This window comes from Neodiprion fabricii, chromosome 5 (genome assembly GCF_021155785.1).
Source record: "Neodiprion fabricii isolate iyNeoFabr1 chromosome 5, iyNeoFabr1.1, whole genome shotgun sequence".
Lineage (NCBI taxonomy): Eukaryota > Metazoa > Arthropoda > Insecta > Hymenoptera > Diprionidae > Neodiprion > Neodiprion fabricii.
In genome coordinates this window covers 21,157,845-21,174,828 of record NC_060243.1, presented here as the reverse complement: position 1 = coordinate 21,174,828, position 16,984 = coordinate 21,157,845, and the positions used below count along the sequence as shown (strand labels likewise).

Sequence of the window (16,984 nt, the reverse complement as noted above, 5' to 3'; positions counted from 1 at the left end):
TGCGATGATTTACGTGAAAATGGTGGGGCGGAATGACATTACGAAATCAATCAGATTAGTCCGAGAACCGCAAAATCCAGATCTAATGCAGCTTGTCTGCGGTGTTAAATACTTCGGAAAATTAACCGTCTCAGAAGAGCGCTCGAATAACTTCGAAATGTAACAAGGCAATTGCTTGGGTAATTTATTGTCGATTATCTGTTCCTTCAGACTGGAGCATCGAACCCGGATGGTTAAGTGCACCTGAAGTTAATGAACCTCGAAATGCCGTTGATAACGCAAACACCTTCATTTCGAAAGATGGAATTCAAACGAGGACGTTAAATGTCGGTTAATCAAGAATCGTCTAACAGCTAGGTGTAAAACAAGAAGTCGCACTTGAATGTGCACGAATCATTACTTGGAACTCGACATGCCACTGGTGTTACTAGCGGCGTTCCGCATCGCCGACCATAATCATAACCTCGTTCTCGCTCCGGTTCCTCCAGCAGTCCTAACGCCGCTGGAGAATGAGTAAAACAAACGAAAGTGTGCACGCGGCACTTGAAGTGCAAATATTGTCAATCGAGTTTCAGATACCCGGGTAGTTCATCAGGAGAGAAAGAGACCCGGTGCTGCACGGGAGAATATAATATAATGTAATCGTGGCACACGGTGACACCGAGGCTCATGATCGTGTCTCAAATATCAATTGCCTCGGTCGAGAAATTGGTCTCTTAGGAGTCAGTGTAAATGCCCACTTTAGATTCCCAGCTTGTGTGCGGTATCCTTTTTCATCTTTTTCGCTTCGTTCGATCCCATCCTCACTTTCTGTCGCATGACCTTCTCCGTTTTGACGCACATTCTGCACCGGCAGCGGCGTTTTATTCTGCCCAAGCATTTTCACGAACGATACCATAGCGATGAAATTCGGCACACGGACTCGGTGGTGGAAGAATATAAAAAGACCAAAAGCGACAAAGGATATCTACTGCAACACGTTATGCTCATTCCACGGTACCGAGGTACTGTGACGCATGAGATACGCACACTATATACCAATCATGCAGAGCATAGTATGAGTGGTCTGCACGGGTAAAAAGCACATGTACATGACTCTAACTAAGTGGAGCAGCCCCGCCCTGGTCGGGCTGATCACGCCAAGTCTGAACACAACTCGTTCTTGAATTGTGCACGCATGTCGAGCATATTTTTGGAACCATGTGAGGGTTGAAAATAATGCAGTTGAGAGAAGATCGGTCGTAAAATACACACCACGAGGGTTTCCTTGATGTTGATCTCCTGTGCCGAATTGGTCACAGAGCTATGACTTCTTTTCCTTTCCACTCTATGGGCGTGTCGCCTAATAGCCACTTGTGCTCTGGATCCATAACTAACTACCAGTTAAGATGTAGGCAAAAACACGGACGTCCGGGTATGTCTAACCGCTGGGTACTCGAAGCACAATAAGTCCTCCAACTTCCAAGGACGCTCCGTTTCCTGATGTAGAGTCATGCGCCAGTCTAATGGCGATGTTACAGTGAACATAATCCCCTCAGTTCACCTCAATCATTAGCGACTTTTGTCGATGAGGCGTGTACTCGAATATTCGAGATCACAGACTGGGCGCGATCAGTGACAGTACACGGAAATTGATGACACAGAGATCGGTTCACGAAAAAACAATCAGCTTTGACAAAGAATCGAATAAATGTTTATTTATGTCTATAACAATGTTAGACGAGATTGAGCAGATCACACATAACAGAGCATTGCAAAAATCTAACGAACAAGAAGAGAAAGGTTTTTGAGGACTTTTAAGTATGAGCGTCTTCGGTCCTTCACGGATGCGCGTACCTATTGGCCGTGTGTAAAAAAGAAAAGTACAGAAGTCGCCCAAAGTGCTGGAAGAAGAGAATTCTTGTGGCAAATATCAGCAATCGTGAATGAACTAGAAAACGAGAGTGAGAAAGACAAAAAAAGGGGGAAAAAAGTATTACCAGTCTGGCCATGACCAGAACTTAACCCAACCTAACCCCAATTCAATTCAACGTAATTGATTATTCGCAGAGGCCACAGATCAGCATCAACAGCCTCGATTGACAAATCTCTTCCTAGATATTATATGCATGCTTTTATTTTTAATCTTCGAACAGCCTCCAGCCCATTGATTAAGAAAATTTGGCGACAATTGCCCGGAGGCCTTCCATGAGAAATGTATAAGGTACTGCGATCCGGCGAGGTTTCAGGATATGCAGGTACCGTTCACACTGTAAGCTCTCGATGTTGCAGAAGAACGCGATGCTGGATCCTCGAGGCCGGGGCCCCGAGGCGGAGGAGGATCACGTAGTCGCACTTCGCCTTGGCATTTCGAACGAGACAAAGAGAATGCATCGCTATCAGTGTGTTTGTATGAGTGGCGTATTATAATGAGCAGTAATTTCGAAAAAATAGTCTCGAAGGTTCTGCCGAGACACGATGTGGCTCCAACAGAGCCTCGCGAGGGGCCAGCATTGGGCGTAAAACGGCATTCTCATTTATTTTATTTTAACTGTGAATCCGCCTGGCTTCTGATCATCAACGTGCTACGTGACATATAACATTTGACAGTGAAAGTTATTCTCTACACCCCCGGCTCGAGGCCCATTGCTACGTCTGTTTCAGGGAAGGCGACTGACTGGTTCGGGCCCCACTCGCCCGGAGCGTCACGACGCGACGCCAAGAGCTTCGGGCGACGCCAAAGGTGTTGCAGAGATTCTCATGTAGGCAAGAGCGAAAGTAGAAAAATTTCAGGCATACCATGTGCGGGCTCTCTCTCCCTCTCTCTCTCTCTCTCTCTTTCTCTTTCTCTCTTTCTTTCTCTCTTTTTCTCTGTGGTCTATTTCTGTCCTTTTTCTTCTCAAGGGCAAGGTCGACCTTCATCCTCTTCTCCGCGTAGCTCCGCTGATCGTTCTTTTTCTCTCCGCTGCATAGGATCGTGATGTACTTGATCGAAGGAAGAAGGGAAACTCTACTCCAATACCTTATACACGCGTGAAGTTCACCGCTGGTTGCAATCAAGTGAAAGCGATAAACAGGCAAGGTCGCTGGCTTCGAAATGATTATTATTATAGTACATTATGTAACAAGGGAATAATGTCGAAGATTATTCCCGGGGGTGAGTTTACTGCCTAAACGAAGCGAGGATTTTATTACTGACTTAACTGTGGCCTCTTTGTTGATTTCAAAAGTGGTTATCCTACTGGCGAGAGAAAAGTGCTACTTTTTTCCCGCAAATGAGCGGGAAATAAGAACGTTCTTGTCGCAAATGTGGAAAAGAGTATAAGAGGGAATCACATGCAAATTTGATCCCACTTTTCACGTCAATCAAGTGGCCGCAGTTAAGTGGAGAATAAAATACCTTATTCTTCAAAAATCGTCGAATATACACTACCGTCGCCTCGGGGTTGGTTGAGAAAAACCCAACAAACTAACTACCAGTTATGGAATCTCGACCTTCAGCAGTCTGTTCTTTTTCCCCTCTACTTTCTTATGAAGCTGTTAATTCCTGAAAATTCCTATACCTGTCATTCTAGAAAATCGCAATAAAAAAATTTACGTCAATGTGATTCAGAAATGTCTTTCACAATCATTACAAAATTTTTATGTAACGATACGTACAGTATCAACTAAAAAGCTGGAAATCGTTTTTCCCACACTGATATTGATCAACGCTAACTAGAATTCGCTGTTTTCAGATGCAAGTGAAGAAAATAATTGAAATGAGCTACACTTTCAGTTTTATAAAATGAATATTTATCGACCGGTGTTCAAAATCGCTTAGTGTTACAACGTGTTTTGCTGGTCATTGATGAAAATTACAAGAAAAATTGGCGAGTACATCAATAATTCAGCTGTGCGTTAACTATGAGGAATCAAAAAGTAGATTCACGCCTGTTTTATGGTACATTGCAACAACAGATCGGTATTTAGCGTACCATAACATATCTTCACGAACACCCGGAAATTGAAAGATAGCATACGTGAATAGAAGAAAATCAACTAAATCAACAAAAGATCGGTACGGTTGAAGTGCATCAGAATCACGATGTGGTGGGATGGTGAAAAATGGCGTACGGCAGTAGTATTCATGCAGTCGAAATGCTTCTACCCTGACTGGCACGCGGGTCTGCAATGAAATCTGTTAAAACGACCCACATAGAGACGAGGTTTGCGAAATCGGCATCTACGTCGCCGGCGTCAATGTGCAGCGTCCCGATTGCTCAACGAGAGTCGAGTACGGTGTCGAGGCACTTATAATGTATGTACGTAGAGCAATCGTCGTAATTGCCCAAGTGTCGCCCGGGCTGAGGGTGTTAATTAGCGTACCTAAGTAAAAATAGGCAGCTGATAACTGTCCCGATGGTTGTTGCGTGATTTAAAACATTCAACGGCGAAAGTGAATTAGCCATTTCTACATCGGTTAGATGAGGATCTGGGTTGTTGTCGCAGCGATCTTGACTTGACGACAGCATGCAGGAATGCGACCATCAGGAATGTCACCTGCATTGTCAATGGAGAAAGGTTCATACCGTAAAGCTACACCGATCGGTTTTCGCTCGAATTGTCGACGAGGGATCGGTGGAGATCTCTTTGTCAGATAGAGTGGAAACACCGAAGTGATTTCATTCATTCAAATTATATTTTCGTCCCGATCAACGCCAGTCATCGAAGTTGCCAAACTCCTCAGACAGACCATCGATTTCCCCACAGCATAGTACGGTACGACCCAGTTAATCGGTTGCATAAAGCTTCTGCTTTCCGTGAGTAATTCAATAATGTTGGAAATTATGCAAACGTTTTGAAAATAGATAAACGAAACAAGTTGCAGGAATTTTCGTACCTGTTGGTACATATAAATACTTTCCAACGCATTGAAATCGAAAATCGGCAAAACCTATACGCTATAAAGCGATGTACCGAATAAAAAGCCTCGTGTAAAAGTATTTTAGCCACTATAACTGCGTTTAGAAAGGTGGATCCCGCAATGAAATTCGGGTCAACTGACGAGCGAACCAGCAGCTGCTTTCTTCGACGATTTGAAGCACCTTTTTTCTTTTCTTTATTATAATATTTTGCGCTACTCACTTTGGTTTATTTTCATTTTCGTTTTCTTTTCATTTATTCTTTCATTTTTATTGTAACGTAATTACAATTAAGTTTAATATGGTTATAACATGCGAAAAGATATTTCGAAAACAAAAATCCTCGGATTTCTCAATATCGACGAATCAGCATGACAACGATACTAAATTTTTGGATACCTAGAAGCCTGGTGAAGAGTTAGCGGAAAAGATAATCGGTGGAAACTCAGGAAATTGATGCGAGAGAATAAATGCTTGTCGGATGTAACGTAGGTGGCATATGATTGCTGGGAAGAAAACTTGGGTCCAAGCGAGCTTGTAGGAATTTTTGTAAACTGTGTCCAATCGACAGTGACAGCGGTACTTTCACTAGTTAAATCAGTATGAGCAGCACCATCCAATCCAGCGAATTATATGTACACTCATGTATGAAATGTATAAGCCAGGTATAATCAGACAAACGTCATTTCCTTTACAATAAAGAAAATAAAATAACATTGTAAAACTAGCCAGAGCACATTCGGGATGCAGCAAACACATTTTTTCTTAATCACTTTTTTACACCTGTTTAGAAATTCGTAGATAGGTGAGTGTGTCGAAAAAAAACCAGTCGGAATAATTACTAGTGTCCATAATTGTTACCATCAATGTAGCCGCCGATTATTTCAATTCATGCAAATAAAATCATAACAGAAGGCTCGATGTGGGTGATGATGCATTCTGCAGTTCACAAGGTGATCGAGTTCTAGCCACTCCAACCCTCGACGGCTCAGACGATCTGATAATAGAAATTTGAGCACTCGGAGGCGTAAGTTGTGGAATTTTCACATCTTGGTAGGCATGTTTAAAGCTCAAGGTCCCTCAGCGATAAAATAGCCCATAATCCATGAATAATAAATTGAAATCCGATTTGCTAGTTTTTTTTTTAAATTTTTTCCCTACCGGGCATATAATTCTCGTTATTTTATACAGGTATATAAAATAAAATGAAATCATACATTTGCAAGAAAAAAAAGGCACAGAATTCAAACAACATTCTTGGATGGATTAATCCATGTCTTTCACAAGTCGGTAGAGTGGTAAATTGTCGATAGATTTTCAACCTTGAATGATTGAGTTCCTGGATGACTTAATGTGTTTTTACAGTAGTGACTCTTCGATAATCAATTATGGTATGTACACTACTTGTAGTCGATCAACTGGGCTTCAGCACAATTGGGTAGTTGGGACCCAACCTAGGTCGAAGGAATAAATAGGATGAACTCAATGCTCTGAAACTGGGTCAAACTGCGATTTTCACAGTCATTTGTATGGGTCAAAATATATTTATCGATTAATAAAACTCCAATCACGTAGACGAGACAATGTCCGGCCAGCCGGCCACTATGACGAACGTAGTTTTCACCTTGAACTAGCCCGGGTCAATGCCCCCTCCCCCCTGCAGTCCGTGTCCCAGAGGTGTTCGTAAACCCTGCACGTCGAAGTGCAGCTCGCAGTGCTTACAAAGAGATTAAGCTAACAGAAGTGCCCATCATCTGCCGTATGTTGGCAACTGTATGAAATGGCCGAAGACCTGACTGTGAGAAGAGGAAGAGGAACAAAAATACAACGACACAGCCAAAAATTGCAACACACGCAACTTTCCAAAAACTGGTCAACGACGGGTGGCATTTAATATTCGCCAGCAGCGAGCGAATGTTTCAATTACGTAGATACGCAGCTGCTGAAAAATGAAAAAGAAAATGCGTGGCACACAACTTCTTTTCGTGGTTCTGTGGCATTTCGAGTAAGTGACGAAAGCGTGGATCAGCTGTGACCAAGTGAAGACGAAAGCACCGTCGACATATCGCATCGAATTCATCTCTTTCGCTTTCGCCCGCTCGATAAGGATCCGCATTATGGACACGTTCGATTAACTGCCCACGAAGATATGAGATGTACGGGCAGCTCACTACTGGAAATGCTAAACGCTGTACGCGGAGAGGCCGGTGTTTGAGGAGTGGCCGCGTTCTTCTCAGAAAAGCTAACTAAATGAGATATATGAGTGTTAGTTGGTGTACGTGGTGTATACATTATAATGTATTTTCGTAGCCAAGGAGACAAACGGCCTCTGCGTCATGAACCGGAGCGTCGAATCAACATGCAAACTGGTTTCACCCTCGTCGAGAAGGACCCACTCGACTATTGGTCGAGTGCTGTGGTAAAAGTCCGATCGAAATATGGCGGAAAAGATTGAGGATCCTCGGTGACGAAAGATCGTCTGCAATGTCACGATAAAAGCGCAACTACATCCCTACGCGATCAAGAGAGAGAGTAACTGAATTTAATAAATACAAAGGAAGTTACGAAGTAGCTTTTTACCAATTGGCGGTCGCTGCATTACTATATAACGTATTTTTGTGTGTATGCATGTAGGTGCGTATATCGAATGCGATAAACACAACGATTATGAAAACTTTCCTCTCTATTGAAATAGGTGCGTGGAGTTACATGCCATGGAGCGGTAAAGGCGTCGTCATTATTATATTGCGAGATATTAATAAAAAGTCCTGAGAATTGTTCCTGCAGGTAGACCGTTATGTTTATAATGTGGCGTGCGATGATGCCATGTACCGCGTGAAATGATCGTCGATATAACCAAACGTGATTGTGTTCTTTGTTCTTTTGCTGTTTATAACCACTAATCGCACTCTCTTCGCTTCTTTCCAGTTCTCCGCTATTCTTAAGCTCACCTCTGTACAAGCTGTTCTTACACTACGAGCAAATGCGACTGGCGCAATGTGTACCTGGGCAATTTTTTATCTCCCTTGGTACCGTGCCGGGTGTTGTGCAACACATTTGCTGGTTGTTGGTTTATTGGTTGGTTTGTTGGTTGGCCAAAAACGCGAGAAAAATAAATAGAATTCTTCACCTATTGCGCAACATTCACGGCATGCTTCTCAGAAGTTCACATTACTATACCAGTGTACGAATTATAGCTGTTTTTTGCACGCTCCTTGAACAGCCTCATGTTTTCGATCGTCATCGTGAACTATCCTCAGATCCATTCTCCCCATAAGCATTTGCATATTCAACCGCATGAGCAATATGAAAATTATGCAATAAAGAAAGAAGGAAGAAAAAGAGACCCATACACATTTTTTCCTCGTGTTTTTATATGTTTGTTTAAAAATAAATGGCTGACGGTAAGAAGAATAATTACTGAAGTTCTTTTTTGCCCTGTCTTAGCAGGTTTCATCGCGACTTCAGATGGTTCCCGTTCCGAAGGTACCATGCACACGAATATCTTAGAGAATATTCGTTTACCAAGTAGCGCAAGATGGTCACAACTATCCTCCAGGTGGCAGCATGTTGCAGGAAGGTGAAAGTCATCGATGTCGAAGGTAGGAGACCTGGAGCTCATATAGAGGGGCGAGAGGGCGCGGCTTGTCCAGACGCTTTCGGTACCGCCGACGACTACCATGTCGCCGAAGATACGATTACTACTGGGAGCCTTGTGTCTCTTTGCCGGTAAGTTGCAATCACATCAACTACACGCATCACTATGTCATAAACCGACGTACGAATTGTTTTAACTTGTCATTGCCCGTGGCTCCGAGCTTCTGTCCCACTTCATGTAGTTAACACTACCTTTATTATCGTTGAGTCCGTTCTTTTAGACGGCGCTAATAATAGTGAATCACTTCATTGATGTCATTCTTGTAGCCATCATTGAAAAATTGCTATCTCCTGAGGGTGAAAAGCCTTTTTTACACTTGTCGTGAGTGAGTTCTGAGCTTTTGTGGGGGTTCCTTTTCACTTTTAATGACTACCGATGGTCTGAATAGTACTTGATGTTCTCGATGTGATAACTGTACTCGACGATTTTGAAATTGCAAATCGGTTAAACTGATGGTAAGATCAATGAGAATCATGGAAAATATAGCGAGAGTCGAAGAGGAGTTCAGGTGCAAAATAAAGTTTTAACGTGATGGTTAGAAACAGTAGGCGGTTAGTAATCTGGCAAATCTCGATCGGATTCGTTACGAGATTCTTCAAGTCGAGAACTGTTTGGCCTCATTCGACTTCTCCTACTCTCGGCGAATTTGGTATTAATCGTAAGATCTGGAGCCAGTTCGGGGAACCACTGTCGCTTTCCCTCGGTTGCCCTGACATTTCCAAGACTTTCTATTTCTACGGGAGTTCAGTGAACCCCTCGGGCGGTGCAACTTGTGAACAGAGACACTCTAGTTGGCACACGCTAACCCATAATTCCACTGCTCCCACATATCCGTGCGCAAATGAAACCCCATACAATTTTCCTTTCTCTTTTCAGTTTCGGCGAGGGCACAAGACGATGAGGGTGAAAATGGCGAGCCCGATCCAGAAGAACTTTGCCAGGACAGGCCGGGAGACGAATACTTCCGTCTCAAAATCGACGGCGACTGCCGTGACGTCGTAAGGTAAAAACAACTTGATTCTCTACACTTCTAACGTTTCTGTCTCTCTAATTTTTTCTACAGCAGTGTACGTTCTTCTTGTTTTATACTCATTTCTGTTTTCTGCATCCTTGTCAAACTCAATTCGGGAGTAATTCCACTAACTCTTCATCTCGAGTATTGAATTTCTGTATTTCATTCACGGAACAATGACCCCTCCTGCCGAGTTCGTTTCCCATCGCGAGTGTATACCTGATATTAGCAATTCCTTCCACGCAAAAGGAAACCCGCCGCATTTATTCAGAGCCTTGTTAGGTATATCCCAAGGTAACAATAGAATGCCGTTGGTTTCGCGCCAGTCAGCCATCACCAAGGCCTAAGTCTGACCACATACAACCCGACACCTAATGCACGTTTGAATATACTTCGACGTAATTAAACGATCGACACTTTTACTGGTTGGCGGTTTGATCGTAACGGTAAAAGTTCGATGCCATGTTCACAACCTTTTACGGCCATGGTATTAAAAGTGTGCGTGTTTCGAACGAGGTGCTGATTTATGGTCGAAGCATGCAAGAACTGCACGAGACGACGCGCAAGGCGATTTTAGTCCCGTTCAAGGCAATCTAGTTTCAACAAAGCAGCAGCTCGGGTCTTTTGCTCCCCTGAGTGCCAAACTTTTTGTAGTGTTTCTTTTACCGCGCATTCTTTTAATTCTGATTCTTATTTTCTCGTGTCTTTCGAGCAACCGTCGTGAGTCAAGGTCTCGTACCGTTCTCCCTGATTTCAATCCAGTGATTCGAAAACGGCTTACTCACACACCTTTCCTGACTGTCTCTTTTGTTTCTGGCTATCTTTGGGCGAAATGAATAGACACTTTGATGTCATTATCTAAATCGTAAAACGTCTAGGTGCGACAAAGCCAGTGAAATCGGGGTGACCAGACTAGCCCTAGTAAAGTGTCCAACCGGTCTGGCATTCGACATCGAGAGGCAGACCTGCGACTGGAAACAGAACGTCAAGAACTGCGATCAGATCGAGAGTAAGCTTCTTTTAATACTACCTATCAATCTGAAGTTCCCTTTTCCACCTCCAGGTGCACAAAGTCTGGCCTGAAGCCGATCACCTGCCCAAGCGGACTGGCCTTTGACCTGGAAAAACAAACCTGCGACTGGAAGGGCAAGGTCACCAACTGTGACAAGCTCGAGAGTAAGTGACGACCGGGGTTAAACTTGAGGCCCTCCTCTCGACGCCGTCACACATTCAATTTTCGTTGGAAAGTTGGCCGGATTTTTCATCCGCCATTTAACATTTCGTTTCGTCTCTTACTTTCAATTCCTGATAGTGACGGAGAGGAGGGCCGAGGTCATCGTAGACTCGCGCCGTAGCACGCACATCGACGACTAACGTCATTATTATACACGCAATGCACCACCATATATATGTATTTGCAAATATATATAAACGCATAAATATTCAATCGCTGGTTTGGAACATTGTGGAATACGCAAAAAATAGTTTTAAACCAGCGAACGACGACAGAAAAAGTCGAAGAAGATTGTTTTTTTTTTCTTTTTGAAAACACATCTTTCTCTCTTTATACTGTCTTTACTTACGTTCATTCATTTTTGGTTTTTTCTCTTCTCGAGTAAATTGTACATATTTTCACCACTCATCCTTGTATCGTGACTAACAATTATTGACAAAAACCGCTTTTCTTGATGCTTATATTATATATTATATCTCACTTTCTAGTGTATAGTATTATAGTATATAACCACCACCACCAACCACTACACTATTGCACTTACTTACCAATCGATCAGTCAATTTTATCTGTGATTAATCGATCACTGTATACTGACACATATCACAATCATGATGATGATGGTGATGCACTGACAACCAATTACCTATTAACAAACGCTTCGGATACACAAAACAGAAAAAATAAATATATGCATATAGAACATATCTTTCTACATAGCTATATTTTTTTTCACTTCTCTCTAAACCGACCGACCTGGATGTTCACGCGCTAGTTACGATCTAAACTGTGCTAATCTGTGTGTTCATTCCAAATGTCTATGTGTACATATTCCACCTGGAGGTACATCCGTTTCTCTGACACGATTCTTGATGGCTCTTGCTTTTTGAAAATCACCGAGCTGTTCAATCGGCAAACCAGGCTCTCTCTCTCTCTCTCTCTCTTTCTACCCCTTTCTCTCCTATTCTCTCTCTCTCTCTCTCTGTCCATGTTTCTCTTTTTTTTTTTTACTATTACCACGACTCGTCATAGATGTGTTTAATAAGCTTTTTTCGTGTCACGTTCTTATTTCTGTCCAGCCTTTTGTGTTATACATGTATATGTGTTTGTCTATCAATTTTCTGCAGTTACGATTCATCAAGTCTGATTCAATCTGTATTCTTTTTTCACTCTTTCTTCTCTCGGAATACTTGTAATTTATATGTGCAGCGCTGATCTATGTTCACTCTGTGTTATACGTCTCTATTTTCACTCAAGCATAATTGTTGATCTTTTTTTTACGAAGTAAATCGCTGTTATATGCAATATGCGGTTAATTACGTGTGCGTCGGTCGTGAGCCAACGAATGAATTCCCCCGGGTCACAGCTTGTCGTCGGGTCACCTACGTGTTTAATTGTAATGATAATTGTGATCCAGAATGAGGAACCAAAGAAAAAATTGGTCGTTTGGTCCCCTCCATTCACTTCCCAGTATACACAATGTTATATTATATCACAATAATTGTACATAATATTCACCTTTATATAAACTGTATTATATATATGATACAACAACATACTTTATACCCACATTTAATATTCACATACAAAAAGGGTCTTGGAACACACAAAAATTATCCTCAGTGTCTTAAATACCCGGGTTATATTGCGTGATTCACGGTATCATGATTGCATCCTTTACAGAACCCCGTAAGGTTCTTCCAATTCTGAAAACCGACGTACCAGTTTGCCCTGAGGGCAAATTATCATGCGGTAACGGTGACTGCGTCGAGAAGGAATTTTTCTGCGATGGAAAACCTGACTGCAAGGACGAATCCGATGAAAATGCTTGCAGTGAGTAAAGTTTTTCTGCCATGGTTTACCACACTGCCTAAGAACAATATGGTGCATGCACCGATGTTTGGGGCCTGAATCTTGATTTACAGTTTACCTTGCCCAAAATATGGTAGTCTTGACCATTTTTACTTATTCTGACCTCCAATGAACTGTCCTGAACAATTTTCGACATAGTTTTCTTCCACTGCATTTCGAACATCAATCTCCGGAGTTTCAATTCAAGTATTCAAGGTTGTGTTGTAGTTACGGGAGCGAGTTAAGGCGCATCTTCGCGATCACAAAACTTAATCCTTCTTTCCTCTTTGCCGCAGCGGTCGAAACGGACCCGAATCGGGCCCCAGATTGCGACCCCACGCAGTGCGTGTTGCCGGACTGTTACTGTTCGGCGGATGGAACGCGGATTCCGGGAAATATCGACATCCAGCAGGTGCCACAGATGATCACGCTGACGTTTAACGGTGCGGTCAACATCGACAACATCGACCTGTACGACGACGTCTTCAACGGTCGTCTGAATCCGAACGGCTGCCAGATTAGAGGAACCTTCTTCGTCTCCCACAAGTACACAAACTACTCGGCGGTCCAGGATCTGCACAGACGTGGCCACGAGATCGGCGTCTTTTCCCTGACGCACAAGGATGACCCACAGTATTGGACTCAGGGATCCTATGACGACTGGCTGGCCGAGATGGCCGGAGCCCGTCTGATCATTGAGAGATTCGCGAACATCAGCGACGGTTCGATAATCGGTATGCGAGCCCCATACCTCCGCGTCGGCGGCAACAAGCAGTTCGAAATGATGGCCGACCAATTCTTCGTCTACGACGCCTCGATCACCGCCTCACTCGGCCGCGTGCCGATCTGGCCTTACACTCTGTACTTCAGGATGCCCCACAAGTGCAACGGTAACGGCGGCAACTGTCCGTCCAGGTCACATCCAGTCTGGGAAATGGTGATGAATGAACTCGACCGCAGGGACGATCCGACCTTCGACGAGTCTCTGCCGGGTTGCCATCTAGTTGACTCTTGCTCCAACATTCAGTCCGGCGACCAGTTCGCTAGGCTCCTTAGGCACAACTTCAACCGACACTACAATACCAACAGAGCCCCACTCAGTCTTAACTTCCACGCCTCGTGGCTGAAGAGCAAGAAAGAGTACAAGGAGGAACTGATCAAGTTCATCGACGAGATGCTTGCCAGGAATGACGTATACTTCGTTACGATGGTCCAGGTGAGTTTGCGGTCCCTCTTCTTCTTCCACTTCAATTGGAACGATTTGTAAACACTTTGAGCACTGGCTTATTATTCCTGTTGTCTGATTTTCTGAATCTAGGTCATCAAATGGATCCAGACACCAACGGAACTGTCTAACCTTCGCGATTTCCAAAACTGGAAGGAGACTTGCGATGAGAAGGGTCAGCCCTACTGTTCTTTGCCAAATGCGTGTCCCTTGACGACGAGGGAGTTGCCTGGTGAAACACTGCGACTGATAACGTGCATGGAATGCCCGAACAATTACCCCTGGCTGCTGGACCCAACTGGTGACGGCTTCAGCGTCAAGAAGTAATTTTAATATGAAGAAAAAAAGAAAACACAAGTGCCCGCACCAAACAAATTAGAACTTAGGAAACAACCCCGTTCAGCGTGTCGTTCTGCGTCGTTTCGCTGGAACGGAATGAGAGAAAGGGACAGGCTAAAATCCACCTTCTCTTCAATTCCGGTCCAGCAACATATGCGGACGTCACACGAGCACCGTTCTCGCCGCAGCGCCAGGGGTAAAAGTTATTTAAAAAACTATCAAGAGAAAAAAGAAAGAAAAACGCTGCTGCCTCTACTCGGCGCCAAGTGAGCACAAACAAAACTACCTAGAGAGACTTGATATGTATATATGATATTGATATAAAAAAAAAAATAAACAACAAAAAAAAACTCCTCCGAGGGGCGATTCCCGGACAATAATTGAATGATTGACAATGCTGTAATTTTCCTTACATTAGAAAAAAAAAACGATTTCAAACGGAAAAACAATATATTTTTACTATTATTATTATTACTATTACTATATGTAAATCAGCATTGTCAATAAGTTACTGTCACGGATCGCGCCATTCTTATTGTCTAGCTATTAAGTGTCGACCATGACGACAACTGGTAAAAAATTGAATCGAATAAACGAAGCAGAAGAAACAACATTACGGACTTAGAAATAATTACAAAGGTGTTCCAACATAATAATAATCTCAATAATAATAATAGTAATTATAATAGTAGCAGTAAAAGGTAATAGACGTATTATTATTATTGTTATCATTATCATTATTATTATATTGAAGAATCAAAAACAACACCGAGCAGTACGTTTTTTCCATTTTATATCCTTTTCCGCACGCGATTTTCATAAATAAGTTATAGGTTAGATCAGTTTGGGTTGAATAAATTTACGCGTCGTTATTTCGCCAAGCTGTTATGCCTTACAGTTCTTCCCCCCAATCTGAAGCCTTGAAATTCGAACGTGGCCGCTCTCTGCATGATAAAGTCTGTATGTGCGTGATTAAATTATTACTGTTGTTATGATTATTATTAAGATGGTAAGTGAAATACCAAGAAATGTCAGTCGTGACCCGAGGGTACCTTTCGTTCTCAAATGTTTGCGACAATCTATCATTTTACCAATTATATACCAGCCGACGCGTTGATGGCTGAAACTTTGTAACGTGAGATTTTTTAGCGTTACTTTTTCCTCACCCGCCTTTTTTAGTCGGTAGGTACGCTGTGCAGGTTTCCTTCTATTCTCCGGGTTTTTTTATTCAAGGTTATGTCTGCCCACAAGATAGTGCAATGTTCAGATATTAGCAAACTTCAATTCGCTAAGAAACCGGTGATTTCACTTTCTATTTACTTTCCTCAAGCCCTGCGGGTGGACACTTATAATACATAGACTACCACGCGCAAGAATGTTCATACTTACTAATTTCTCCTTTGCTCGCGCCACGTTTGACCTTATAATCGTGTATACGTAACTCATATTTTAGTATATCTACTCGGTCTTAGACGTGTAAATTCTCTAAGTGGATAGACCCTGCGATGTAATTACATACTGCGAAGAAATTTAACGATGGAAAGTTTCAGGATGGAGACGCGGCTTCCGTATAATCTCAGATGTGTTCACTTTTTACACAAACATACACCTCGAAATTTTATACTGTTTTTGATACAAAGAATGCCACGTTGGCGGGGTAAGAATTAAAACCACGACTGGAAAGCCTTGAACGCACGTTTTGATCAGTCATAGAAAGATCAAGAGTGAAAAAAAAAGGCATAAAAATTCCAAAGAAAAATGTGAAGATAAACAATGATGATGAAAAAATACTGCCGAATAACGACTAAGTCGCAGGTTCTGAATTATGCATGAACATTGAATTGATGTATATATAATGAACATATGTGTATACGTATGAATACAGGATTAACTCTAAATACACAGCATGCGAATGCTCGTGAACACACTCAAGTACCGTCGCAACCTGACATTTATAGATTGAAGAAGCGACAAAAACACCCGGATAAAACAGAATAATATACTATTCCAAAGTAAAATATGGACAGATATTAGTATGTACCAGGATAATTGGTACCAAATCGAATTTGAATCATGGCAGACCGTTTTTATTGAGTCTGTATGAGCTTTTCTTTTTAATTAAATTTTGTCTTTTATCTGCGGCAAATGCGGCTAAAAGTGAGTAGGACCAACAGCAGGGAAACAACGATGGAAAGAGCACCAGCTGAAAAATATCGAAAACACAGGAACTCGTTTTCAGGCTGTAACTTCTGATCCGTTGATCGCTGCGTATTGGGACTGCGCTCAATCGATTTCTCTCGCAAAAGTACGTCGATATAGTGCGCCAAAGATTTTATTCGAGCACTTTTGAGAATGGCGAAAATTTTCTCCAAAAATACAAAGGGGTTAGCCTTGCTAATTTTTTGGGCAAAAAATTTTTGGTCTCAGATTCGATTTGTATGACACTTTTCTGACTCATCGGACCACGAGGAACTCAGAAAATGCAGCAAAAAGTGCGTAGGACCAACAGCAGAGGAACAACGATGGAAAGAGCACCACCTGAAAAATATCGAAAACACAGGAACTCGTTTTCAGGCTGTAACTTCTGATCCGTTAATCGCTGCGTATTGGGACTGCGCTCAATCGATTTCTCTCGCAAAAGTACGTCGATATAGTGCGCCAAAGAATTCATTTAAGCACTTTCGAGAATGGCCAAAATTTTCGCCAAAAATACAAAGGGGTTAGCCTTACTTATTTTTTGGGCAAAAAATTTTTGGTCTCACATTCGATTTGTATGACACTT

General features: G+C 42.4%; 1 protein-coding gene across 2 annotated transcripts; it reads left to right on the top strand.

The window, feature by feature from the left end:
* Positions 1-8,454: 8,454 nt before the first annotated feature.
* On the top strand, positions 8,455-14,619 carry LOC124183899 (chitin deacetylase 1). 2 transcript variants are annotated; one of them, XM_046573053.1, is made up of 6 exons: positions 8,455-8,612; positions 9,418-9,544; positions 10,617-10,729; positions 12,471-12,620; positions 12,935-13,854; positions 13,957-14,619. In XM_046573053.1, the coding sequence occupies exons 1-6, from the start codon at positions 8,564-8,566 to the stop codon at positions 14,188-14,190; spliced, it is 1,593 nt and encodes a 530-aa protein (XP_046429009.1). In that variant the 5' UTR covers positions 8,455-8,563; the 3' UTR covers positions 14,191-14,619. The 2 variants fall into 2 exon arrangements, with proteins under 2 accessions (XP_046429009.1, XP_046429008.1); XM_046573052.1 differs by lacking the exon at positions 10,617-10,729 and adding an exon at positions 10,432-10,562.
* Positions 14,620-16,984: the final 2,365 nt, after the last annotated feature.